This window comes from Pleurodeles waltl, chromosome 3_2 (genome assembly GCF_031143425.1).
Source record: "Pleurodeles waltl isolate 20211129_DDA chromosome 3_2, aPleWal1.hap1.20221129, whole genome shotgun sequence".
In the NCBI taxonomy this organism is placed as follows: Eukaryota; Metazoa; Chordata; class Amphibia; order Caudata; family Salamandridae; genus Pleurodeles; species Pleurodeles waltl.
Window position 1 is genome coordinate 53,594,109 of NC_090441.1, and position 27,730 is coordinate 53,621,838.

Here is a 27,730-nt window from a genome sequence, read left to right on the forward strand (position 1 = left end):
AATCATCATTTGGAGCCAGCTTACCATACAGATCACCACCAACATCATGCACTCCATCCACTCTGGAGCTCCCTCGCACCCTTACCCACACCACTTGTTGAGCCTTAGCAACAACATCAACATCATCAGCAAGCTCACAGACATCTTCAACATATCCATCACCTCAGCCACCTACTCAGATGGCTGGAAACATTCTGAGATCAATCCCCCTCCACAAGATATTTTCAGCCGACCCCACTGATCTCCAAAACTATCCACCCATCTCCCTGCTCCCCTTCCCTGATAAAGTCCTCAAAAAGGCTATCAACCAGAAACTCACAGAATAGCTAGAGGTCAACAAGCTTCAGGACACGTCCCAATCCAGATTCTGTTCCAACCGCAGCACAGAAACCACCCTGATTGTTGCCACAGACAAAATCAGATTCCTTGACTGCTAAGAATTCTCAGCCCTCATCATTCTCGACAGCATTCAACATGGTCTACCACCTTACCCTGATCAAGAGTCTTCATCAGACCAGCCTCCAAGGCAATGCCCTCACGTGGATCGCATCCTTCCTCTCCAGAATAGCTCAGAGGGTCCACCTTCCTCCTTTTAGATCAGAGCCTAAAAACATCATCTACTACGTCCCCTAAGGCTCGTCCCTGAGCCCTACCCTCAACAGCTACATGACCCTCATGGCCAACATCGTCAGAAACCACTGACCGAACACCATCTCCTATGCGGACAACTCCCAGCTCATCCTCTTGCTGTCTGAAGACCCATCTACCACTAAGGCCACCTTCCACTTCTGCATGAACAGCATCCCAAACTGGATGCAAGACAACTGCCTCAGACTCAACACAGACAAGAAGGAGGTTCTGATCTTCAGGAACACTGCCTCACCCTAGGGCGGCTCCTGGTGGCCAGTCGACCAGGGACGCCCACCCCCAAAGACCAAGCTCGGGACCTCGACATATAGTTGATCCTATTTAGTTTTAATGGGAATCAGGTGTTAGCTTAGCCTTCTGTCTTTCAGGCCTGTGTCCCCATCACCCTGTGACTTTTAACCTACCTAAGGATTCCTACCAGATGCCATCAACGCTATCTACACTACACGTCACCTTGATGCTGACCCAGTCTTCGTGCCACCACGGAGTCTGATCTAGAGAGCTCATTCCAAGGTAACGAGGGTTGGGGGGCTCTTCTCATGGACATGGTACTGGCAGACTAGGATTAACACACCTAGCTCTCTTTGCATTAGAGGTTAGGTTCATCATGTTAGGGTATTAGGACATATTTCACATCTCATGTCATTTCATGCTATTGCAAGAGGTGGGGGTCTTTGTAGTAATGACTCTTATCTCTACAATTCTGTTTCTTGCACTGTTCACTATCCTAATCATTGCAACCCGTGCAATTTATAGTAGATTGCAGTCTTGTTAATAAAACCATTGAAAACTTTACTGCATCTCCTTCATTGTCTGTGTGTTTGACTGAGACATATTGTTTATGTGAGAAAGGGCTAATCTCCGTTTAACGACGACCTCCCTGAGATGTCGCACTTGTGAGTCCATGCGTAAGGCTGCCAAAACTCACCTTTTACTGCATGCTTCAAAAGATCTTTAAATGACTTCCAGTCTCCACCAGACGAATCGTCACTCAAACCCTCATCGGTGCACTGTACACCAAAATCACATCACACCTCCTGAAGAGACTACAGACCATCCAGAGCTCAGTGGCCAGACTCACCCTTGACCTCCCCACACGGATCCACATCACCCCCCTACCCTCCACCTGGAGAAACTCCACTGGCACCCCATCCACCAAGGGTGCCAATTCAGAATTCTGCAGCAAACTTACAAAGCCCTTCACAACCAAGGCACATCATACATCTGAGCTTCCACCTCCCCTTCAGACTCCTGCGATTCCCCTCTTGCTCACACACCCCACATCCGCCGCAGCAACAGTGGAGGTTGTTTCTTCTCCTACCTTGCAGCGGAATCCTGAAACAGCCTCCCTTTCCACTTCTGGACCTCTCCCTCGCTTCAGGAGTTCAGAAGGAGACTTAAGACCTGCCTTTTAGCCTGAAGCCCCCGAGCAGCTGGGACCCAGCTCCTGAATACCCTCACAGGTGATTTATGGCTCCAAAACAGAGTCTGTATAAGAACTTTTCACAACTTTAATTTCAGGCCAACGTGAAAATTAACAAAACAGGGGGAACACCTAGCTGACCAATGATATCCAAGGTGTTAGCTTCCCATGGATTCTGAGGTGTAAGATCTTGAACCGTAGAAGGTCTCCAAGTCTGTAAAGATTTATCGGCCATGGAACACCTAGAAATCTCTCTTAAAAAACCTTTCAATGGTAGGTCCATGCCAGGTCACCAAAACAATTTCTTAATTACAGAGACTTAGTTCTGGCTATACCAAAATGTCCTTCCTGTTCTAAACAAACAATCCTACATCTTAGGTATGTGGAGGTTTAGCTCTGTCACCCCACATCAAATTGCCATTGCCTAATGTTAACTTGCACATAGCTTCCCCAAAAGGTGTAATATGCTCTTACGCCAGTATTGGAACTTTCATAGATTCACATGCTTGAATCATTCCCCGTCGTTGAGATGGGAGTCCCCGGTACCTTAAAAAAGACAATGTCCCAAAGACTATGTATAACAAACAAATTCTCTTCATTTTAGTAACCCATCCAAGTATTTATGTAAAAAAGGACCAAACTTGAACCTTATGCAATCAGAGAGTACCACCCTTTAGAATCCTCCTGAGAGAAGCTCCAGCACCTCAGATTTTCTACCGCACGTTGTGCTAGGGAGTCTCCTCTGAGCTCTGCTCAGTTTGTTTCTGTGAGAGAAGATTTCTCAAGATCTGAAGTCTGTTTTTGCTTGTTGGGTGTCTCTGATTTACACCTATACCTTCTAGTGTCTGTTATACCAGCAGAATGTCAGACAGGGAGAGGAAAAGTCTCTTTAGAGCCTGCAGTACTTGTGGAAAGAAAAGTCTCCATTCAGAAGACCCTCATTCAGAGTGTATATATTGCCTCTACCCTCTACACACTGCTGCTAGTTGTAAGGTATGTCGTACCTTTTCATCAAAGACTTTGAAAGATAGAGAGGGGAGGCTGTTGATTTGGCTCCAAAAAGCTTAAAACAAGAAAGAACCCTGTCTCCGACTCGGATTGTGAGGAGTCTTCATGGTCTTCTAGGAAGTTTCAAAAGAGGCATAGATCACCTCAATCTGAAAAGGGTTCCAGACAGCCTTCAAAGACATTTAAAAAGACTTCACTGGGGTCTGGTGAAGGGCGCAGTCTCTTATCTTCACCTCAGGAAAAAAGATCCTCCTCAAATTCCAGCCATCGGCCTTCAACATCGAAGGAGGTCCCAAACTCCTCCTCAGAGCCTTCTACACCCCCTCCAAAGGTGTTGACGATGTTTAGAAAGCCTACTTCAACCTCTGAAGATAGACCGTCGATGACGATTCCACCGTCGACATTGATTCTGTCATCGACGAGGACGTACACGGCAGCTACATCGGCGGTGACGACAATGACAGTATCCTGCCAGCGATGGTAACCTCTTCCTTGTCGACGACATCCACAACGACGGTGACAAAATCTAGACTGTCGACGCTAAAGAACAAAACGTCGTTGACGATGGTTACGACGACAACTCCGTCGACGACACGTCAATGGTGAAGATCCCTCTGTCGGGAGCACTTGGATTACCAGAGACGACTCCGTCGACAAAGAAAGAGAAAATACAATCAGCGTCTGCAAGAGGAAATATCACTCTGAGGGCTACATCCCCAACTAAGATTACTCCGTTGATCCCGACTCATCTTCTAGAAGAAGATTCCGATGATGATGGGCTGTTCGGGGCAGCCCATAGCCCTTCGCAGCTTCATGTGAATTGCCAAGAGGATGATGACGAATATTATCACCAGTATTATTCTCCTCAGCAACAGCAGACTTATATTCCAGAGGAGATGGTGTGTGTTCCGAGTTCACTTATATCTGACCTGCAGTCTATGTTGTCAGATTACAAGAGGAGATTTCAGTCAGTGCCGCAGCCGGACATTCAGATGGCGCCTCCTCCTTCCATGCCTGCTACTCCAGTGCCACAACCTAGAGCATCCCCTAGATCGACCAAAAGTACCCCGCAGAGGTCCTTCATACAGGTTACGGACTCTTTGAATGAGGAGAGAGAAGAAGGGGAATTGCAGGACAACTCTGATTGGGACAATTCTATATATTGCCAACACCCTTTTCTCTGTCACCTACCCCTGTGGATTCTCCCCCTGGAGATATTGGGGGTTTCCATAATTTGCTTGAAAGGGCGGCAAAGAGATTTGGAATACCCATGCCATCTAAACAGATGGATTGTTTTTTATACGACTTCAAGGAGCCATATCAAAAGAGTGTTCACTCTATACATATAGTTGGATACATCTGGGAGGAAGCTCTCAAAGTAATGAGAAATCCAGCTACGGTAACAGCAGTTTTGCCTAGGCTGGACAAAAGGTATAGGGCCCCAGAGGGCGCCCCAGCGTGTCTTGCTAGTCACCCGAAACCGGACTCTGTTATAACCCAGCCAGCGCAGAGGCATTCTAAAAATCCATCAACGCCACTTTCAGCCCCTCCGGGACAAAGAGGGTAAAAGACTAGACAACATTGGGAAGCGTTTCTCTTCCATGTCTGGCCTCATAGTGAGGGCAGCAAATTTGCTGGCAGTCCTGGGGAGGTACGACAGACAGCTGTGGGCTGATATTGCCCCGTATCTGGATCACATCTCGGAAGACTCTAAGGCGGAAATTAAGAAGATCCTCTTGGAAGGGGAGCGCACCTCGGCTGAGGTGATTGACTGCACTATGGATATAGCATCAGCAGCTTTTCGGCAACTAGCTGGCGGAGCAGTGCTGTGGCGTCAGGGTTGGTTAAGAGCAACATTCCCAGAGGTTCAGAACAAGGTGTTGGACCTCCTCTTTGATGGAGAAGCATTGTTCGGCAAGCATGTGGATGAAGCCTTGCAGGCTATAAAAACAGATGCGGACACCGCAAGGTCCTTAGGGACACTTCAATTTAAGAAATTTCTTTTTTGTGCTTCCAGAGGTCGGGAGTCTCGACATATCGAGGGGGCTACCAGAGTTTTGTTACCCATCTTATTCTATGCAGCAGTTTCGGCCTCAGTATACCCAAAGGCAATCACCTCAGGTGTCATATTCCACACCCCCTCCAAGGGGAAGGCCGCGCCAGGGTAAAGAGGCCTCCAGACGTCAGTGACAACTTTCAGGCTCCGGCTACAGCCTTGCCACAGAGCACAAAGATATGAGGAAGGATATCACACTTCTACAAGAAGTGGGAGCAAATTACATCAGACCAGTGGGTCTTAAACATTGTTCAATTTGGCCATACTTCAGAGTTCGTTCAACGCCCACCTTCTTGTCCTCTGCATACCTTTGTGCAGAAGCATCTCAAACAACTCCGGCTGGAGGTTGTGACCATGCTCAGAAAGGAAGCAATAGAGAGTTCCTTCTTCGGAGAAAGGCAAGGGTTTTTACTTTCGCTTCTTCCAAAACTGGGAATATTGGCATCCCATTCTGGATCTCAGGGGCCTAAACAAGTACCTCAAACGCCAAACCTTCCACATGGTCAAATTACAAGATATTCTTCTCCGCATGAACCATGGAGATTATATGACATCTCTGGACCTGCAGGACGCATACTTTCATATTCAAATTTCACTTGCCCTCAGGAAGTATCTCTGTTTCGTGGTAGCCGGCAGCCATTTCCAATTCAAAGTCCTTCCATTCGGCTTGAAGTCCGCCCCCAGGATCGTTACAAAGTACCTAGCTCCGGTGGCAGCTTTCCTAAGAAAGAAGAAAATAGATTTTTTTTTCCTACTTAGACGATTGGCTCATCAAGGCGCGGTCGTCTCAAGCAGCTCACAACTCAACAACGGCTTGCATAGCATTATTCGGCGAGCTGGGTCTCACTCTCAATCACAACAAGTCAAACATCTTACCTACAAGGGTAACAACCTTCTTAGGAGCAAAAATTGACACTATCAGAGACCGAGCTGTCCCGTCGATAGAGAGACAAGCAAAACTTGTTTCCTTGGCAAGCAGAGTGCACAGAAAAAAAGTCTCTTTCTGTATGCATTTACAAATCACTTCTGGGGATGATGTCTTCTTGCATACAGTTAGTCCCCTTTTGTCGCCTAAGAATACGTCCCCTGCAGGAGGAATTAGATCTCCAGTGGATACAGAGAGACAGCTCGTTCCACGATCTCATCATTGTCACTCCTCAGATGGTCCTGCTGGAAAAGTCAGCGGAACCTAGCAGTAGGTCTTCCTTTCCTGCCACCTCGACCTCCATTGGTCATCACCACGGACGCCTCCCTAGAGGGGTGGGGAGCACATCTTCAGGATCTTCAAATCAGTGGGAAGTGGAGCAACTCCTTCCAAAAGTATTATATCAACTTTCTATTTTTGAGAGCAATCTTCTTAGCCCTACATGCTTTCCTTCCGAGGACAGAGCACAAAACAGTTCTCATAAGGACCGACAATACTGCAGCAATGCATTATTTAAACAAACAAGTGGGGAAAAAAGCTCTCCTCCTATCTCGGGAATCGCATGGGATTTGGGATTGGGCCATTCACAATGGCATCAGTCTACAAACAGAACATTTACCAGGAAAGCAGAACGAGACAGCAGACACTCTCAACAGCAACAGACTAATGTCCTCCTGTCACGAATGGGAATTGAATCAGGGCGTGCTCAACCAGGTCTTCAGAACGTGGGGAAACCAAACTGGATCTGTTTGCAACCCCGCAGAACACCAAATGCCGCTATTACGCAAGTTGGGTTCACCATCCGGGCTCTTGTGGGAATGCGTTTTCGATGGCATGGTGCAGAATATTTGCCTACGCATTTCCACCATTCCTCTGATATCAAGGGTACTTGCAAAGATCAAACAGGAACATTGCAGACTCATCCTGATAGCTCAGTTTTGGCGCCGACAGCATTTGTTTTCGGAGCTCCTCCTGTTCTCAGAGGCGGATCACATTCCGCTGAAAGTGTCACCTCAGCTTTTGACGAGGAACGTGGGCCAGATCTTACACCCAGACCCCAGATCACTCAAATTATCGGCCTGGCTCCTGAACACAATGAGTTTGCCCATTTAGACATTCTCCCTGAGTTTCGGGATATTTTGGCAAAGGCCAGAGCTGAGAGCACCAACAAATCGTACTCATTGAAATGGAAGAGATTTTGTTTGTGGTGCCAGAAAAAGCGTATTGATCCACTATTAGCACCGCCAGAGCGAATACTACCCTATGTCCTCCATCTGGCATCTACAGGCTTGGCACATGCATCCATTAGGGTGCACTTAGCAGCGATATCTCGCTACAGTCGTTCGCCTACGGCTCCATCTCTGTGGTCATCTAGATTAATTAAGCAGTTTCTCAAGGGTCTCTTTCGAGTTTTTCCGCCAGTAAGACCTCCTCCACCGTCTTGGCAACTCAACACTGTTCTTTCTCAACTTATGAAACACCAATTTGAACCGATACACAGAGCGGATCTGAAGCATTTATCGTGGAAAATGGCTCTGCTTCTGGCCCTTACTTCTTCCAGGCGGGTCAGTGAGATCCAGGTGTTCACTATTCAGGAGCCTTTCCTCCAATTTAAACAAGATATAGTCATACTTCATACAAACCCCAAGTTTGTACCAAAGGTGCCATCAGACTTTCACATTAACCAACCAGTGGTTCTAAAATCTTTCTTTCTGAACCCAACATCTCCAATGGAAAGAGCTCTCCATTTGTTAGACATCAAAAGGAACCTCAAATTTTACTTGGAACGAACCAAGAGTTTTAGAAGGTCTACTCAATTGTTTATGGCATATAGTACCCTAGGAAAGGACAGGCCCTTTCTAAGAGAAGTATAGCCAGTTTGATAGTAGCGGCTATAAACTATTGCCACCAAGCAGCTGGAAAGCCTTTACAATCCTCAGTAAGGGCACATTCTACTAGAACTGTCTCAACCTCTATGGCACTGTTTGCAGGTGTACCCCTGCAAGACATTTACAGAGCAGCCACCTGGAAGATGACTCACACCTTTACGAGGCACTATTGTCTAGATGCCATTCCTTAAAGGAGATGCAGCGGTTGGTCAGGCGGTCCTACAGCATCTGTTCCAGTAATGGTGAGCTCACATTGCCTACCTCCATCCTTTTTCTTCTTCGCACATTGCAGGGTTTTAAGTTTGCTTTGTTGTCCTTTCAGGTATTCCGTTGCCATCGTATACACTTATCTGGGAAAAATTTAGAATGTTGTATATGTGTAGCATAATGTTTTTCATGCTATTAAGTATAGCTCAACAGTCTCTGATTGAGGGATTGGAATGTACAATTAATGCAATGTGCTCTAAACACTGCTTTTTAGTCTGATTCAAGCATGTGAATCTATGAAAGTTCCAAAACTATAGTTAGTTCTCCAGTATTGGAATCTTTCATAGATTCACATGCAACCCACCCGCCTCCCGGGGGAAGCTCACCTTTGCATATCATGTTTAATTGTCGATTAGTGCACTAGTGCTTAGAAAATCTGAGGTGCTGGAGCTTCTCTTAGGATTGTTCTAAATGGTGGTAGTCTCTGATTGGCTAGGGTTCAAGTTTGGTCATTTTTTACATAAAGACTTGGATGGGTTATTAAAATGAAGAGAATTTGTTTGTTCTAAATGTTATGCCTTTGGGACATTGTCTTTAAGGTACCGGGGATCTCGACGACGGGGAATGATTCAAGCATGTGAATCTATGAAAGAGTCCAATACTGGAGAACTATAGTTACAGGTAAGTTACTTATTTTCATCCAGGCCTTCTTTTTTTGACCATTCAGTACACACATATGACATAACATCTAGCAACATTTTATCCTTAGTATGGTGTACCTTCCATTCTTTTCCCTTGATGGCTGGCACACTGTTATCATGTACTGGCACTTATGATAAGAAATCTGCTATCACACTATCCCTTCCAGGTACATAGACTATTTTATATTCAAAATCTTGCATTCTCATGGATAGTCTTACAAGTCTTGCCAAAGTGCTCACACTACCTTCAGACTTTAAAATGTTAATCAAAGATTTATGGTCACTACGAATAGTAAGCTGTTACCCCCAAATAAAAGACCTAAAATGATCCACTGCACATGCACAAGCTAATGTTTCCCGTTCGATGGCGGAATGCCCTTCTTCTGTGAGAGATAATGACCTTGAGTCATAAATAATTATGCATTCCTCCATATTCACATCAATTTAAGGCAGAACAACTCCTCAGCCTTTATTACTAGCATGCATTGTGATAATGCTAGTGGGTTTGGGGTCAAACAATTAAAAGCTGACACATCAGAAAGAGCTGTGTTTATACTATGAAATTTATCTTCACTTCATTTGACCACACAAATTGGTTCTTTGATATGAAAACTTGCCCGATGTGAAAAGATTTGCCTGCAACAATTTATATAAATTTAGCACAATATTTGCAAGTCCTAAAAATGATCTGACAGACGCACCTTCAATTATATTTATTAAAGATGGCGTCGGTTTAACACCATCTTCCCCAATAATGTGACCAAGATACGTCACAATCTTGTCAGCAAACTTACATTTTGAAAATTCCACATTCCGCCCATTAGTTTTTAAAATACTCAAAACCTTTGACAATCTGTCATCATGTTTTATTGCTTTACTTCCAAAAACTAATATCATCCTGGAAGAACTTCACCCCATGCATCTTACCGAACAGTTTAAGCATCAAACACTGGAAATGGCTGCCACCTACTATAGGCCATTTGGCATGCGTTTAAGCTGGGAAAATCCATCAGCATGATAAAAGCAGTGTGTTTCCTTGACTCTGTAGTCAAAGAAATGTGGTGATATGCTGAAGATAAATCACTGGTGGAAAACCATTTCACACCCATGGTACATATAACCATTTCATTAATCTTCTGCAGCTGAAATCTATATGAAACAATTTTCTAGTTAAGATGGCATAAATCAGCCTTTTTTGCCATTCTTACATCTAGCAGCCTCAAGAGGAGAAATCCAATCTGATGCTTCAATAGGTTCGATTGCCCAAAGCTCAACAAACTTGTCTACTTCATTAGAAATGTTTTCTCTAATCATTATAGGTCCTTACCTTCTGTACCTTTGGGTTAGCTTCTGTCTTTAGAATGATTTTATGTTCAAAACCCTTAAAGTTTCCTAATGCCTTACTGAAAACTTTGGCAAGTTTATGTAACATGTCATTACCTCCACTCACTCACTCATCAGTTATCAAAACTTGCTTGGTAATGTTTAGGTCTAAAACTATATGTAAATGACCCTGATCCAACCAGCATAAAACAGGAGGTCCCTTTTTATCAACATAATGTTTTCCATGAGTACTTCTATTTTGAACTTTAAAACCAAACATTTGGATCCAACCATATCGATACGTTCACCACTATATCCATCTGGAAAAGTACCAGGCTCCAATAATTTCTCATCTTCCTTTCAAATTTTCCTTTCCATACAGCTTCCTTAATTATAGTATAGGGTAATCCTGAGTCGACAAAAGTTTTAAAAGGTACATCGCCAATAATTATCCAACACTCTGCTTTTCTTTTTACTGAATCTTTACTTATATTCACAATAAATTTACTGTCATTTTTCTCAATATTATTAGACACACCGCACCTTCAGACCTGCTTACTCACAATGCCACGGTGTGACACATGATATAGACTCTATTCGCACGGTCACCATGTGAGGAGCCAGTATCACATGGTGGTAGGGAAAATGAGCTGAAAACCACTGAAAAGTGTTGTTTTCAGCTCGTTTTAGGAGGCTTTGAATTGCAGATGTTCATTAATGGGTGTGAAAACACCCCTAGACATCAACAATAGCCCCACAACTTAGGTTTCTTAGGAGAGTTTTTGGGGCTGGGGTGGGGGTACAAGTGCCACTTAAGGTGCTTCTCATCACGAGGCACCACCCTCTTCATGGCCCTGGCCCCTTCTCACACTATACTCTGGGAAACATCCGGAACCACAACAAACGTTGTTAATGCAACCGAAACCACACTTGCATTAACGACGACTCCCTTTTTCTCTGCCTTAACCATGCATGTGCTGAACAACACACATGCGTGGTTAAGGCAGAGAAAAAAGGGAGTCTGCATCGGGAGAGGACGCGATCCTGTAAGTGGGGCTGGGGGTGTAGTTTTGTTTTTTAGGGCGGGGATGGGGTGTCAGGGTGATTTCGTTTTTAGGGTTGGGGTAGCGGTAATTTTGTATTTAGGGCTGGTGGGGGGCGTGTTTTTAGGGGCGGGGTCAGGGTAATTTCTTTTTTTTTAGGGGCGGGTGGGGGGGTACAGGTTTTTAGGGGTGGGGAGTCACGGTAATTTTGTATTTAGGGCTGGTGGGGTGGATCGGGTTTTTAGGGGTGAGGGTGGGGGTGGTGTAATTTTGTAATTAGGGCAGGTGCGGGCGATCGGGTTCTAAGGGGCGGCAGTTGAGGTAATTATGAATTCAGGGTGGGTGGGGTGGATTTTAAGGGGTGGGGGTTCGGGATAATTTTGTATTTAGGGGTGTGGGGGCAATTTTCTATTTAGGGCGGGTAGGGGGTTATCGGGTTTTTAGGGGTGGGTGGGGGTTGGGGTCATTTTGTATTTTGGGTGGGGGGGTCGGGTTTTTAGGGCTGGGGTGATTTGTTTTTAGGGTTGGGGGTCGGGGTAGGATGCAGTCAGGTAATTGGGGCTGGGAGAGGGTTGGGGGTAGGTTTTAGGGGTGGTTGGGTTATTTTTTGTAAGGGGTGAGGGGGTCGGGTACTATGGTTTTTAGGAATCAAGGTGGGTGGGGGTATCGGGGTAGTTTTTAGGGGTGGTTGGGGTAGTTTTATTTCGTGGGTGGGGGTCGGATAGTTTTATTTTTAAGGCGGGTGGGGGTTGAGGTAATTTTGTTTTTAGGAGCTGGGTAGTTTTATTTTTGGGGTGGGGTCAGTTTTTATGGCGGGTGGGTGGGTCGGGGTAGGTTTTAGGGTTCAGAGTGGGTGGGGGATATCGGGGTAGTTTTTAGGGGCAGGTGGGGGGGTCGGGTAGTTTTATTTTGTGGTTGGGAGTCAGGTTAATTTTGTTTTTAGGGGCTGGGTAGTTTTATTTTTGGGGTGGGGTCAGTTTTTATGGCGGGTGTGTGGTTCAGGGTAGATTTTAGGGCTCAGGGAGGGAGTATCTGGTAGTTTTTAGGGGCAGGTGTGGGGGTCGGTGTAGTTTCATTTTTAAGGTGTGTTGGGGGTCGGGTAGTTTTATTTTTAGGGTGGGTTGGGGGGTCGGGGTAGTTGTATTTTTAGGGTGTGGGGGGATGGCATGCGAAAATCACGTGTGCCGTTCCACACATGCCTTTACTAGGCCTGCTTTTACAACCAAAGATCGTTGTAAAGGCATGCGTGGTAAAGGCGTTTATGGAAACAACGCGGTCGTTGTTTTGACCGCATTGTTCAGGCATCCTGTACTTTTTGATTTATAAGGCAGATCTGCATTCTGATCCTCCGATTAGTGGCAGCAAACACCTAGATCCCTCTAATTGATTTAGAAATTATCAATCAATCAAAGAAATTTGTAGAGCGCGCTACTCACCTGTGAGGGTCTCAAGGCGCTGGGGGGGGACTGGAGGGGGAGGGCCAGGGAGGGTCACTGGTCGAACAGCCAAGGTTCTTTCTGAAGACCAGTAGGTCTTTGGTTTTGCAAAGGTCGATGGGGAGGGCGTTCCAGGTTTTGGGGGCGAGGTAGGAGAAGGACCTGCCTCCTGTGGTGGTGTGCTGGATGCGGGGGACTGTGGCTAGGGCGAGGTCGGCTGATCGGAGGTTGCGTGTGGGAGTGTGGAAGTTTACTCTTTCATTGAGGTAGGTTGGGCCGGTGTTGTGGAGGGATTTGTGTGCGTGGATGAGGATCTTGAATGTGATTCTCTTGTCTATGGGGAGCCAGTGTAGGGATTTGAGGTGTGGTGAGGTTCGTTTGTGTCGGGGGAGGCCAAGGACGAGGCGCGCGGCTGTGTTCTGGATTGTTTGGAGTTTGCGTTTGAGTGTGGTGCCGGCGTAGAGGGCGTTGCCGTAGTCCAGTCTGCTGCTTATGAGTGCGTGGGTGACTGTCTTTCTGGTTTCTGGGGGGATCCATTTGAAGGATTTCTTTTAGGATGCGGAGTGTGAAAGCAGGAGGAGGTTAGAGCATTGATTTGCTGTGTCATGGAGAGGGAGGGGTCGAGGATGATGCCGAGGTTGCATGCGTGGGTTGCGGGGGTGGGTGTAGGGCCTAGGGTGGTGGGCCACCAGAAGTCGTCCCATGTGGTTTTGTTGGGGCCGAAGATGATGACTTCGGTTTTGTTTGAGTTGAGCTTGAGATGGTTAGAGGTCATCCAGTTGGCGGTGTCTAGGAGAGCGGCATGTAGATTGGTTTTGGCGGTGGTGGGGTTGCAGGTGAGGGAGAGGATGAGTTGGGTGTCATCTGCATATGAGAGGATGGTGATTCCGTGTGCTCGGAGAATGTTGGCTAGGGCGATCATGTAGATGTTGAAGAGTGTGGGGCTGAGGGAGGACCCTTGGGGGACTCCGCAGGTGATCTTGGTAGTGTTGGAGTGGAAGGGCGGGAGGCGGACTCTCTGGGTTCGGTCGGTGAGGAAGGAAGAGAGCCAGTCTAAGGCTTTGTGGCGGATTCCTATGTTGTGGAGGCGTGTGCGGAGTGTGTGGTGACAGACGGTGTCAAAAGCTGCGGAGAGGTCTAGGAGGATGAGTGCGACGGTCTCGCCTTTGTCGACTTTGGTCCTGATGTCGTCGGTGCATGCGATGATGGCGGTTTCTGTGCTGTGGTTATTGCGGAACCCAGATTGTGAGGGGTCAAGGATGTTGGTTGCTTCGAGGAAGTGGGATAGGCAAGTGTTGACCAATTTCTCAGCAACCTTGGTGGGGAACGGGAGGAGGGAGATGGGGCGGTAGTTGGAGAGGATCTCCGGGTCGGCTTGTTTTTTTTGTTTTTAGGAGAACGGTAATTTCCTCGTGCTTCCAGGGGTCTGGGTAGGTGGCAGAGTCGAAAGAGGAGTTGAATATGTTGTAGAGTATGGGGGCGATGGTAGGGCTAGCTTTGTTGTAGATGCGGTGTGGACAGGGGTCGGAGGGGGAGCCGGAGTTATCATGAAATGATGGGTTTGCATAGTTAAGGGATCACCTGAGCTTTAATGTATTGCTGTTCTGGGGAGGAGCAGGCGCACACTAGTATTATGTCAGCCACACCTTTGTTGTCAACCTAATGAGCACATCACGGAGATCATGCAGAGGAAGGTGGATTATTTTGGGAGTTGAATTGAGTAAGGTGTTGTGAAGCAGTGTGGTGAGGCAGACATACCAACTATGTATCTGAGGGCTTAGTAAGGGTCAGTCAGCCCCTTACAACAATGGTTCAAACCAACAATCAACATTACTGGAAAGATTGCTATAACAGCCAGGGTAATAGTAGCCGCCTACAAGTGATTGGCCAAGAGGCAGTACTGTAGCCATCTTCTTCAATGGAGGCTGGAATTGTGTGTTATACCATTGCTTTTTTTTTTTTTTTTTTTAACTGAAATCGCTAGTTGAATGTTGTGTTTGGTCATGGATAATGTTGTGTTTGCACAAAAGATTTACTTTGGACTACATTAATTTAGATGAGTTCCATCACCTGATAACTGTCACAAGACTAAAAACAAAACCTAGTGCATTGTGTTGCAAAGCTATAAGCAGTCGAGGTTAAAGGCTGCCGCTGGAATGTGCAAAGGTGCATTTGCAAAGTTGAAACAAAACAATAAGATGCACCCTTGTAGTGTGTTTGCGTGGAAAATAATCTATGTATGCCATGTAAAAATGTAAAATGGTTCTTTAACTCCAAAGAGCCTTACCTGAGATGTGAAAACTGGTTAACAGTGGCTTGTACTTTGCAGGCATGGCATTGATGATGCAGCTGGCCCGTGAATTAAAAACAATGGCTCGAGAGCTAAGTATTGCAGTTCTGGTAAGTGCCATGTTGATGAGTGCTCCTGTCATTGGGACTACAATGCCCAATTTTATAAGTGATCATTAGTGTTAAAAGTGAGACCACAAAATTCAGAGCAAATCCTCGAGAGTATTGGCGGTTCAGTGTCACAACAGAATTGGCTTTGTTCTTATTATCAGAACTCCTTGATGGTTCCAGTGTGTTAATACTGTGAAATATTTTTCCATAGAGGCATAATATGCTCAGTCAAAGGATTTTAGAACAGGAGCTTGCTGTATAAGGTTATGTACATGTGAATAGTTGTATCAAAATGTATTCTGAATCAGGTCCAAATGCTGCTCTTCCAACTCCCTGTGATTTCTCCCTGTGAAGAAAGACTGTATGCTTTTTTTTTTATAACGATTTTTATTTATTTTGAATAGAAAGAACAGTAACAAAACACACAAAAAAAAAAAAAAAAAAAAAGGAGGGAAAGAGGTACATACACACTACACCAACAATTACAATTACTTGTACCGATACTAATACAAATACCGACATCCTGGCGCCCATAGTGAGTTATGTAATGTGTCGCATCCGAGTCGTTCATTCTTTTGGTCATGGGACCTTTGTGAGTTCCACGAGATGTGAAATGAAAACTAGAGTTTAAGTATGAACCCACCACCACAGCACACGGTATGTGGTCTCTACTATTATGCTGGTTGAATGAGTTCAGCGTCGTCTCCATCACTTCGTACATTGTAGGTTTAACCCTCCTGTTCTTGATGCCCAAGGATCATAGCTATTTGACTAGGCTACCTCCCTCCCGATAGGCAACATCTTCAGGTGTTAGTGGAGGCATCTATTATATCAAGTGTCGAGTGAACTCTCCCAGTTCCCCCACACTCTGTTGTATTTGTCTGGGCACCCCTCACCTCGTACACTAGTTTTTCACATCTTGCAGACCAGTCCATTCCTCGTCTCCACTTGGCGAGGGTCGGCGCCTTTACGGCTTTCCACTCTGACATGATGTCTCTTTTTGCAACCATGCAAGCCATTCCCAGGAAGATTCGATTCGCTCTGCTCAGGCCCATCTCGCCCATGGCCCCTAATAAAAGTGGTATCGGGGACATCTCTATCTTAGTTTGCAAGACCTCAGAGATCTCCTCCAATATTGACCCCCAGTATGACTCTATATTTGGACAAGCCTAAGTCATGTGAAAGAAGTCAGCTCCAGGACAGGAGCATCGGGGTTATTCGTCTGTAAGACTAGCCTGGTGAAGTCGTTTGGGGGTGAGATAGGCTGAGTGTAAGTAAAGGGTTTGCAGTAACTGGAAACGTGTAGATATAGCCAGTGTTCAGGGGGCTGCTAGAGCTTCTCTCCAGTCTACATCTTCTATAACTCCCACCCATCCCTCCCATTTCTGACGTAGCTTCTCAAGGGGGGGGGACGTGTTTGCCAGGATAGCACGGTAGATCTGGGAGATCCCTCCTTTGTTTAGGTGTCCCATCATGACCTTCGCCTCGAGTGGACTGTATTCTGGTACGCTGTCCCCTGGTTTTAAGTGCACTAATAGAGCATGTCTAAGCTGTAGGTACTTGTAGAATTGTGTATTATTTAGAGAATATACTTTCTGAAGTTCCCCGAAGGATCGGATTTGTGAGTCACCCCAAATGTCACCCAGTGTAGATATTCCTATGGCGTCCCACTTACGGAATCCCTCTAGTGCGGAGACTTCCCTCAGCCATCCCCCATGCCAAAGAGGGGTTTGTTGTGTTAGCCGGGGCCACCACCCCGTGACCTTCTGTGCCGCTCGCCACCCCGCCAGCACCATTCTGGTAATCTCGGGGATGGTCTGTGAAATCACTCCCCCGTATAGAGCTGTGAAGACTCCATTGTACCCAATCGCCTGGAGTTCTAACCTATATGCCGGGTCGGTCCAGCCTCCCGACATCCAATCGTTAACCACCAGTAGGCGCATGGCCAGGTAGTAAAAATATATATTAGACATCCCGAATCCCCCTTCACAGATGTCTCTTTGACATGTGGCGAGGGATAGTTTGGGTCGAGAACCGTGCCACAGAAATTGGCGTGCAGTTGTCTCAATCTCGTTGAACCATTTCTGAGGGATTGGGTGTGGGAAGTTCTGCAACTGGTATAGGAAGCTGGGGAGTATCATCATCTTGTACAGTGCGACTCTGCCCATCGTGTTGAGTGGTAAATTCCGCCAACGTTGAAGATCTTTTTTGGACTTTTTGATGAGTGGTGTGATGTTGAGTTCCCATGTTAGCTCAGGGAGCAGGGTTATATGCACCCCTAAATATTTAAAGCTGTTTCGTGGATTGGTATGTTTGTTTCTCTTCCAGGGGATCCTCATCAAAGTCATAAACATTGGAATATTCCCGCCCTTGTGCGGGGGCCCCGGAGCATATATAAAATATATACACATTATACATGTGTAACAAACAGTCATGCAGGCTATCATGTTAAAAACAGGCTAAAATGCTTTATTTCTATGAAGTTTTTTTTTTTTTTTTTTAAATACTACAATAGAGCATAAATAAGTACCCAAGCTCCTAAAACTAGGCTTGGGGAAGTAAGCAGTAGCAAACTCTAGTGAAAAAATAGAGAAAACTGCATTGAAAAACAATGAAGCATTCTTAGCCAATAGGCTGCATGTAGGTTAACACAGGAGAACCATAAAAACTTTGGCACTGTGCCTTTAAGACCCTGAGCACCTCCAGTATCCCACCATGCCTCAGGGGTGAAGGAAAGGTGACAGTTGGTTCACAGTTAGGTCAGTTCTTTTTTCCGGCTTCTTCTGAGAGGATCCTGGAGCATTGAGCTCTCAGTTTTTCTGAGTTTTCCTCAGAAAAATTCTTTAAAAAAGCGTTTTTTCACTTTTCACTCGACAAGTAACATCTTTGTCTGAGCTAGGAAGGTTTTTTCTGACAGAAAAATGCCTTCTCTTTTTGTCAAATGCCCTGCTTGTGGGAAGAAGAAGGCCCAGTCAGATCCCCACTCTCTGTGCATAGTGTGTCTGCCTCAGAGTCACTGCCCTGACACTTGTAAGTACTGTAAGAACATGTCTAGGAGGACTCTGAAAGACAGAGAGAAGATCCGACTTCATGGGCTTCAGGAGAGGAAAAGAACATCGTCCTCCTCACTCCCCAGGCATCCAGAAGGCCATTCTCAGGAGAGAATGGCCCGGTCGACGTCGACAGGTAGGAAAATACCTGTTTGTTCACCGTCGACGTCGTCGCTACCACCGTCCCACCGGCATAGATCGCCGTCGACGGCGACGCACCCGACGTCGAAGGGAACGGCGTCGAGGGAACATCAGAGCAGGGGCAGGTCTCCGTCGACGGTAGCCCGCCGATCGACGTCGAGCCACCGCCGGCATGCCCGGTCGCCGCCAAAGGCTGTGCGCCCCCCGACGTCAGGACACACGACGTCGAGATCTCCACGACGGCACGAGAAACATCCGCCGTCAACCTCCCATCGCTCCACGTCGAGGCACACGACGGCGAGCAGGTCGAGGTCCAAGGAACGCCGTTCGACGTCAAGGCACTCAACGTCGAGGCAATCAACGTCGAGGCAGGACCAACCGACTGGGCGTCCTTCGACGTCGAAACAGCCATCGACGTCGACGCAGGTTTTACCTGTCCAACAGGGAGCAGAACATCGCCCCTCGCCAGACAAGGCTCAGTCTCCAGTGGTCTCCATACCGAGCGACTCTTCTCGGTCAAGAGCATCTCCTGGGCATGTCTCGCCCATCAACCTATCTCCGAGATGGCTGGAGAGCCTCAACAGACCAGCGGCCTCCCCAGATTCGCAATATTCGCGAATGTATTCACCCACTGCCTCCCCGCCAAGAACGCCATCGCCGACAGCCGGGGCAGAACGGGCTCGTTCAGCTCCTCGACAGCCGACCGCGAGGCCTAGGCGCTCGGCTACAGCGTCCCGCAGCAGATCTCGCTCTCAACGGAGATCCAGGTCGCGCTCAAGAAGATCACCCTCTTGGTCTTCATCAGGTTCTTCTGTCGGGCGTTACTCACCTACTCTTACAGATTCACCACCTGCTAGAGTCTCACCAGTGGATGACATAACCACTTTCAACGAGGTGTTGCTAAGAGGAGCGCAGAAACTCAATATAGAGGTTCCAGAACCGTCTACCTCCTCATCAATCATCTTTGAGACGCTACAACAGAGATCATCGTCGAAAAAGTTGCTGCCTCTAGTGCCTGGTTTGTTGCAGCCGACCATGGACACTTTTCTGGCCCCAGCCTCGCTTAAGTCTGCCCCGGCTCGGATTCTTAAAAAGTACAAGGCTCCAGAGCAAGACCCTTTATTCCTTAGGAAGGATCCGCCGCCAGACTCAGTGATCATAGCTGCCGCCCGAAAGACCCACTCGGTGGCATCTTCATCCACGGTACCCCCGGATAAAGAGAGCAGGCATTTAGACTCTCTGGGAAGAAAGATGTGCGGGACAGCAGCTTCAGCAATGAAGGTCTCTAGTGCGTCTGCGCTCCTGGGCAGGTACGATCGTTCTCTGTGGGATTCCCTCAGTAGATTTACAGAAAAACAGCCCAGAGAAGACAGGCAAGATTTCCAAGAGATTCTACAGGAAGGATGCCTGGTATCTAACCAAGTTATCAGCGCGGCAGCGGATGGGGCGGATTTGGCGGCTCATGGGTACGCACATGGTATCTGTGCGAGGAGATCTTCCTGGCTGAGGCTCACTGGCTTGAAACAGGAGGCACAACAACGTATCCTGAATCTCCCATTTGCCGGGAATTCTCTATTCGGTGCCCATGCAGACGAAGAGATGGCCCGCATGAAGACCGAGGTGGATACCATGAAGGCGGTAGGCCTCGAAAGAAGGAAAGATTTCAGGCGGAGGTACAGACCGTACGATAGACGCCCTTTCCAACAGAGGGTTCAAACCCCTCATTGGTCGCAAAGGTCTCAGCAACGACAGGGACGCCCTCTGTTTCAGCGAAGAAACACAAGGGAGCGAGGGTCAAGTAGACCTCAACAGTCCACTCCAAAAGCACCCACTAAGCAATTAAGTCTCGCTTCCCTCGACACTGTACACCACTCCGGTGGGGGGAAGTATTATTGCTCATCTTCACGAGTGGCACTCTATCACAAGAGACAAATGGGTGCTCAATATTGTCGAACATGGCTATTCTCTCCTTTTCAAGCAGCCTCCACCACACTTGCCACCAACCAAACACAATCCGGCTCATCTCACCTTGCTACGCAAGGAGGCTCTCGCCCTCCTAAGAAAGAATGCCATAGAAAGGGTTCCACCTGCCCACAGAGGAAAGGGGGTCTACTCCCGTTACTTTCTAGTAGCAAAGAAGGGTCAAGAGGGCGTTTTCAGGCCAATCCTGGATCTAAGACTGCTGAACAAATACATAAGAAAGCAGAAGTTCAGAATGCTAGCGCTTCACCAAATTTTCCCTCAACTGCATCAGGGAGACTGGATGTGCTCCATCGACCTGCAGGATGCGTATTTCCACATCCCAATAGCTCCAAAGCATCGAAAATTCCTGCGCTTTCGAGTAGCGTTACAGCATTACCAGTTCAGGGTTCTACCCTTTGGCCTGAAATCTGCTCCAAGAGTTTTCTCGAAATGTATGGCAGTGGTGGCGGCGCATCTACGAAGACAAAGGATATACATATATCCATACCTAGACGACTGGCTACTAAAGGCTTCTTCTCCGGAGCAGGCGAGAAGCCATCGGGACATTGCACTAGGAGTTTGCGAAGCTCTAGGTCTTCAGGTCAATTACCAGAAGTCAACCTTGACTCCAACGCAGAGTCTTCACTACCTAGGAGCTATCATAAACACAGAACTACAAAAAGTGTATCCTTCGGAGGAACGACTGTCCTCAATAAACATGAAGTGCCAGGACCTGTTGAGAGCCAGCGCACCTACGGCACGTCAGGTGACATCACTACTGGGCTCCATGGCATCGTGCATCTTTATTGTCCCAAATGCCAGACTCTACATGAGACCCCTCCAAGAGGCATTGGAGGCCAATTGGAGCCAAAGAACAGGTCGCTGGGAAGACACAATGCGGCTACCGGAGGTAGCACTGCAGTCATTGAGATGGTGGATGCACAGACCTCACCTGTCAGTGGGCGCTCCGTTTCACCAGGTACTTCCATCCGACACTCTGGTAACGGATGCGTCTCTTCAGGGATGGGGGGCTCATCTGGGTCCTTTTCAAGCGCAGGGTCTGTGGTCAGACAAGGAGAAGCAGTACCACATCAATCTGCTAGAACTCAGAGCGGTCCATCTGGCTCTCAAGTCTTTCACACCGCTAATTCAGGGGAAAACTCTATTGATACAGACGGACAATACAACCACGATGTATTACTTGAACAAACAAGGGGGAACGAGATCCCTACCCCTTTCACGAGAGTCCCAAGCGATATGGCATTGGCTCCTGGCCAGAGGAATGTCAATCACAGCAGTTCACCTGCCAGGTCAGCAGAACGTAGAAGCAGACTTTCTAAGCAGACACCTGGAGGACGTTCACGATTGGGTCCTGCACGACGAAGTCGCAGAATACATCTTCGCGCAATGGGGTCGGCCTCAACTGGACCTCTTCGCAGACGATGTAAACAGGAAATGCCCAGACTTCGCATCCAGGTTCTACCTTCCAGGATCTCGAGGGAATGCCCTGTTGATCGACTGGTCAGGGACATTTCTTTACGCTTTTCCTCCGATTCCCCTCATTCCGGCAGTGATCAGCAAACTTTACGGATCCAGGACCAGAATGATTCTTATAGCGCCACAATGGCCTCGACAATTCTGGTACACGGATCTCCTCAACCTGTCGGAAAAACCTCACAGGAGGCTGCCGTGCAGACCGGATCTTCTGAGCAGAATGGAGGGCAGGATTCTGCATCCCAACCTACCCTCTCTGAGCTTAACAGCATGGCTCCTGAATTCCTGCAGTATGGGCACCTAGGACTCTCGCAGGAGTGCATGAACATCTTGAAAGAGTCCAAACGGCCTTCCACGCGGCGTTCCTACGCTTTTAAGTGGAAGAGATTCTACATATGGTGCTGTCAGCAAGGCCATAATCCCATACGGGCGCAGGAGGACGTCATACTGTCCTATTTGCTTCACCTAGCGAAATCCGGTCTGCAGGTATCATCTATTAAGGTACATTTGTCTGCTATTACTGCCTATCGCAAGTCACCTTCTCAGGAATCCTTCTTTACGAAACCTGTAGTCAAGGATTTCTTAGAAGGTTTGAAGAAAGTTTTTCCGCCAATTCGGAGGCCTTCTCCTCCGTGGGAACTGAACATAGTCCTAGCAAAACTTATGGGCCCTCCTTTCGAGCCTATCCATAAGGCCTCCTTACAACACCTTACGTGGAAAACGGCTTTTCTGGTGGCCATTACTTCAGCGAGGAGGGTCAGTGAGATCCAGGCCTTGTCTGCAAAAGAACCGTACACGGTTTTTCATGACAATAGAGTAGTTTTACGAACTCACCCATCTTTCCTTCCGAAGGTGGTGTCAGAATTCCATATTAATCAGACCATAACTTTACCGACGTTCTTTCCCAATCCGGAAACTCCGGCTGAGAAAGCATTGCACTCATTAGACTTGAAAAGAGTGCTGAAATTTTATCTGGACAAGACAAAATCGATTAGACACTCTAACCGCTTGTTTGTGAACTATGGTCATTTAAGGACAGGAGAAGCAGCATCTAAGCGAACAATATCAAGATGGATAGTCTCTTGTATTGTTAATACTTACCAGCTAGCTAATAGACAATTGCTAGCGCGGCCTAGAGCGCATTCCACAAGGGGAAAAGCGGCTACTGCTGCTCTCCTTAACAATGTTCCTATATCTGAGATTTGTAAGGCTGCTACATGGAAGTCTGTCCATACTTTTACAAGACATTATTGTTTAGACTCAGATGCAAGAGCGGATGCCCAAGTGGGGCAGGCCTCTCTAAGGAATTTATTTGCGTAAGACATGTCTATTCCTGCACTTCTATCGGACAGTCCGCTGGGTTTAGGGATGGGCTTGCTAATCTATTCAATGTTTATGACTATTGATGAGGATCCCCTGGAAGAGAAGGATAAGTTACTTACCTGTAAATCCTAGTTCTCTTCCAGGGGTATCCTCATCAAAGTCATAAACAACCCACCCTCCTCCCCGGACACACGTCTACTGGAAGTGCAGGACAGACAGTATTTTGATTCAATTATACAAATTGTCACCGTAAAAAGAACTGACCTAACTGTGAACCAACTGTCACCTTTCCTTCACCCCTGAGGCATGGTGGGATACTGGAGGTGCTCAGGGTCTTAAAGGCACAGTGCCAAAGTTTTTATGGTTCTCCTGTGTTAACCTACATGCAGCCTATTGGCTAAGAATGCTTCATTGTTTTTCAATGCAGTTTTCTCTATTTTTTCACTAGAGTTTGCTACTGCTTACTTCCCCAAGCCTAGTTTTAGGAGCTTGGGTACTTATTTATGCTCTATTGTAGTATTTAAAAAAAAAAAAAAAAAACTTCATAGAAATAAAGCATTTTAGCCTGTTTTTAACATGATAGCCTGCATGACTGTTTGTTACACATGTATAATGTGTATATATTTTATATATGCTCTGGGGTCCCCGCACAAGGGCGGGAATATTCCAATGTTTATGACTTTGATGAGGATACCCCTGGAAGAGAACTAGGATTTACAGGTAAGTAACTTATCCTTGCCAGCTTATGCATTCTCTGGAGGGGTGTAAGGGTATCAATATGGATTTGCTGGGGTTTAGTGTTAGGCCGGAGGCCTGCGAGAAGAGGTCCAAGAGTTCTAGTACACGTGGGCCACTTGCCGCTGGGTTGGAAAGGTAAATAAGGACGTCATCCGCATACTGTGCTATCCTGTCTTCCGGGCTCGTGGGCCACGCCCATCCCGTTACTAACGGGTCTTCTCTCAACATTGTGGCCAGCGGCTCGATCGCAAGGGCGAAGAGCAGCGGCGACAACGGACACCCCTGACGGGTTCCGCGACGGATAGGGAAGGGGTCTGAGATCACGCCGTTCACCAGGATACGGGCAGTTGGATTAGAGAAAGTAGCTTTACTAGACCTCGGAATTTGGGTCCAAATACGTTCTTTCTCTGAACTTTTTCCAGATATGACCAGTCCACCGTATCGAAGGCTTTCTCAAAATCTACTAGGAGGAGGGCAAGGGGGGACCCAGTCAAGGTGCCGCAGTGAGCCAGTGCGACTTGTAGCCTCCTAATACAGTGTCTGGTGCTACGAGCGGGCATAAAGCCACATTGATCTGGATGTATCAGTGTGGGGAGCACCGCTTTCAGTCTTGTAGCGAGTAGGGTTGAAAATATCTTAATCTCGGCATTGAGCAGGGAGATTGGTCTATAGGCTGAGGGGTCACGCGAGGGGGGTTGGGTCTTTGGGATCACCACTATCGTGGCTTGGTCTATTCCAGTGGGGAAGTGGCCGTTTTCCTCTGCTTCATTGAGCATGCTGAGTAGGTGAGGGCCTAATATGTCACCGCATTTATTGTAGAGTTCAGCCGGAAAACCGTCTGGTCCGGGCGTCTTATTTGTCGCCAGGCCGGCTATGGCTGTCGCGATTTCGGCCAGGGTTATGGTTTCATCCATTTTTACCCTGGTTGCCTGTGGAATACTGGGGAGAGTAATGTCTTCCAGGAGGGGAGACTCTATTTCAGCTGTTGGACGGTGACGCACCGCGTATAGTTGGGTGTAGTAGGAGGCGAAGCTCCCTACAATTTCATTGGGGGTTCTCCCTATCGAGCCTGTCTCACTCGTGATCTCAGGGATAACTCTGTTGGCTAGTGGGCGCGTGGCCAACCAGTGGAGGAGTTTGCTGTTCTTATCCCCCCAGCCATACACACGAGCTGCCGATGCTCTCCAGGCATGCTTTGCGGCTTCAAGCACCAGTTGCTTTATCTCTTCTCTAATCGCCGTTAGACGTCTTAAGGCTGAGGCAGATGTAGCAGTAGTCGTGGACCGTTCCAATGCCAGGGCTTTAGCCTCCAGTTCTGCTCCTTGTTGGTCCCGGGCTCTCTCACGGGTACGTATTCGGTGTTTGGCGTAGCCTCTAAGTGTGGCTGTACATGCTGCCCAGACCGTGCCTGGGGACCGTACGGACCCCACGTTGTGATTGAAAAATTGGGTGAGGTTGTCTCTTAATTCAAGAGTATAGTCCTTGTTTTGCAAGTACCATGTATTCATGCGCCACGTGGGGCACTGATAGGGGGACGCGCTTCCCAATCGGATCTGTACTGGGGAGTGGTCTGAGACTCCCCGGGGGAGTATCTCAGCACCGGTAACCCTGGAGACATCTAGCGCTGGCATAAACACCAGGTCAATTCTTGCCTGAGAGTGGTGAGCTGCCGATGTGTGTGTGTGTGTATTGCCGTGCTCTGGGGTGCCATGCCCTCCACACCTCACATAGTCCCAGTTCTGTCGTCCAACCGTTTAAGTTGGATGCTCTCCCGGTTCGGATGGAGGAGATGGGCCCGGATACATCTAATTTAGGGTCTAGGACGGCGTTAAAATCACCTCCTACAAGTGTAAGCCCTTGCGGGAGGGCAATGAGAATTCGGCGGAGGCTTAGTAAGAAGGTATCGAAGCCGGCTGGGGGGGCGTATGCACATATGTAGTTAACCGTTGAGCCATGTACTGTACCGGTCACCGTTACGAATCTACCCTGTGGGTCTGATTTAGTAGAGGCAACTACTATGGGTAGAGAGCGATGGAGTAGAATGGCCACCCCCCTAGAGCCTCTTGTGAAGCCTGCGTGAAACACCCTATCAAACCCCCCCGCGCCAGCATGGGGCACTTAGTTCCAAGTAGATGTGTCTCCTGTAGGAGAACCACTGAGGGGGAGTATCTGCGCAATGTACTAAACACTGCTGATCTTTTTATTTTATCTAAGAGGCCATTAACGTTCCATGACAGAATCTTTGTCAGTGGGGGGCTTGTTTGTACCATGTCTGTGTGGTGGGAAATTGGGCTTCGATTCAGGGCCTGTCGGTAGATGCGCTGCTTGAAAACGACCTGTACGATATATGTTGGTAATACTACAATAACTTATCATAAACACTACACTAAGCCCAAACGTGAGCTTTAAACACCCCAACCTCCCCCCACCCCATACTTCCACCCTCGAAGCATCTGTCGCCCTAAGGCCCAACCGGGGCAATACAGCCATGTAGACTGTCGTTGAGTGGAGTGATGGACCCCTCCTGTATGTCGGATCAATTACAATACGATAGTGAGAAACCCCCCCTCTTTAGTGAAATCGCCAAAGAGTATAACGGAGAATCGACATCAACTTGACCTTGTTACAGTTGTGTGGGGGCGGCGCCTGGCGCCATCGGCCGGTCTCAGCGATCCGGAGCCCGACATAGGCGGAGTCCACTTCAGGCAAGGTCAGGGGACTGGCTCAGGCGATCGTCAATCTTTATCTCTTCTGTGACTTGGTCCCCCGGGCAGACCGCCGGATCTCCTCCCGTTGGAGGATCTTGTGCAGAGTGGGAGTCCACCTCCGGTTGGGTGTTGGAGCCTCTGAGTCCCCCCCGCCTAGATCTGGTGCGTTTTCGGCTCCTGCGCGTATCCACTCGTGTGACTGTTCTTGTCGCATGGGAATTCTCCTGCGGACCGGTTGGGCCTCGGCGGTTCCTCAAGCCGTCCTCTGTCAGCCAGTCCCACGCCTCTTCGGGTGTTTCAAAAAAGTGTGCCTTGCCGGCCAGGATTACCTTAAGGCGAGCTGGGAAGAGGAGCATGTAGGAGAGTTGAATCGCTCTCAACTTCTGTTTCACTTGCTCGTATGATCGCCGTTTAGTTTGGACTTCACGGGTGTAATCCGGGAAGACCAGGATCCTTTGATTGTCCCAGTGGAGGCCAGGGGAGCGTCTAGCCTCCCCGAGGACGGCATCGCGGTCTTTAAAGTTGAAGAAACGTGCAATCATGGGCCGTCGGGGACCCCCCGGTGGAGGCCGCGGAGTCAGGGCCCTGTGCGCTCGCTCTATCGCAAACCATGATGATAGAGAGTTCTCCGGCATCCAGGATTTAATCCAGTTTTCCAGAAACTCGGCGGCTTTACCATCCTCGGCTCCCTCTGGTACGCCAACGAAGCGCAGATTGTTGCGTCTGGAGCGTTCTCAGCATCTTCAGCTCTGCGATGGAGTTCTCCAGTTCGCGTTTGCAGTTGGGCCACCTTGGATCTCAATTCTGTTAGGTCGTCTTCCGTCTGTGAGACTCGGGTCTCCACTTCCGTGATTCGGCCCACTGCATTTCTAAGGTCTTGCCTCACGAGCCCCATCTCTTCTCTCACCTCTCCAATTTTTGATTCCACCGCTCGTTGTGAGGTTTGGATTGCAAGTAGGATAGTGTTGACCCCTTCTGCGTTCTGATCTGTGGGTGGAGTGTCACCCCCGGACCGGGAAGCCGCCGGCGTGGTAAATTGATCTATTCTCTGCTGGGATGGCTGTGCCTGCTTGGAAGCTCTGTCTTTACCCATGGCGATCGAGGCGCAAGGCTGGTGTGCCCACGCCCCTGTTGGGTTGAGGTCTGGGTGTGTCGGCTCCGAGCCAGGTCTGACCCACCATGGGGTCAAGGAGCAGGCAGCCTCCACCGGGGGGGGGCCCCCGGACCTCCAGATATCTCCCAGAGGAAATTGAGT

The 27,730-nt window shown here is 48.0% G+C and overlaps 1 protein-coding gene across 3 annotated transcripts in view; it reads left to right on the top strand.

The window, feature by feature from the left end:
• The window catches only part of RAD51D (RAD51 paralog D), a 161,785-nt gene that overhangs the window by 126,153 nt on the left and 7,902 nt on the right, over positions 1-27,730 (top strand). For all 3 annotated transcript variants that reach the window (XM_069226756.1, XM_069226758.1, XM_069226757.1), the window contains one exon: positions 14,989-15,059. In XM_069226756.1, coding sequence (XP_069082857.1) covers positions 14,989-15,059 — 71 coding nt within the window. The remainder of the gene's footprint in view (positions 1-14,988; positions 15,060-27,730) is intronic.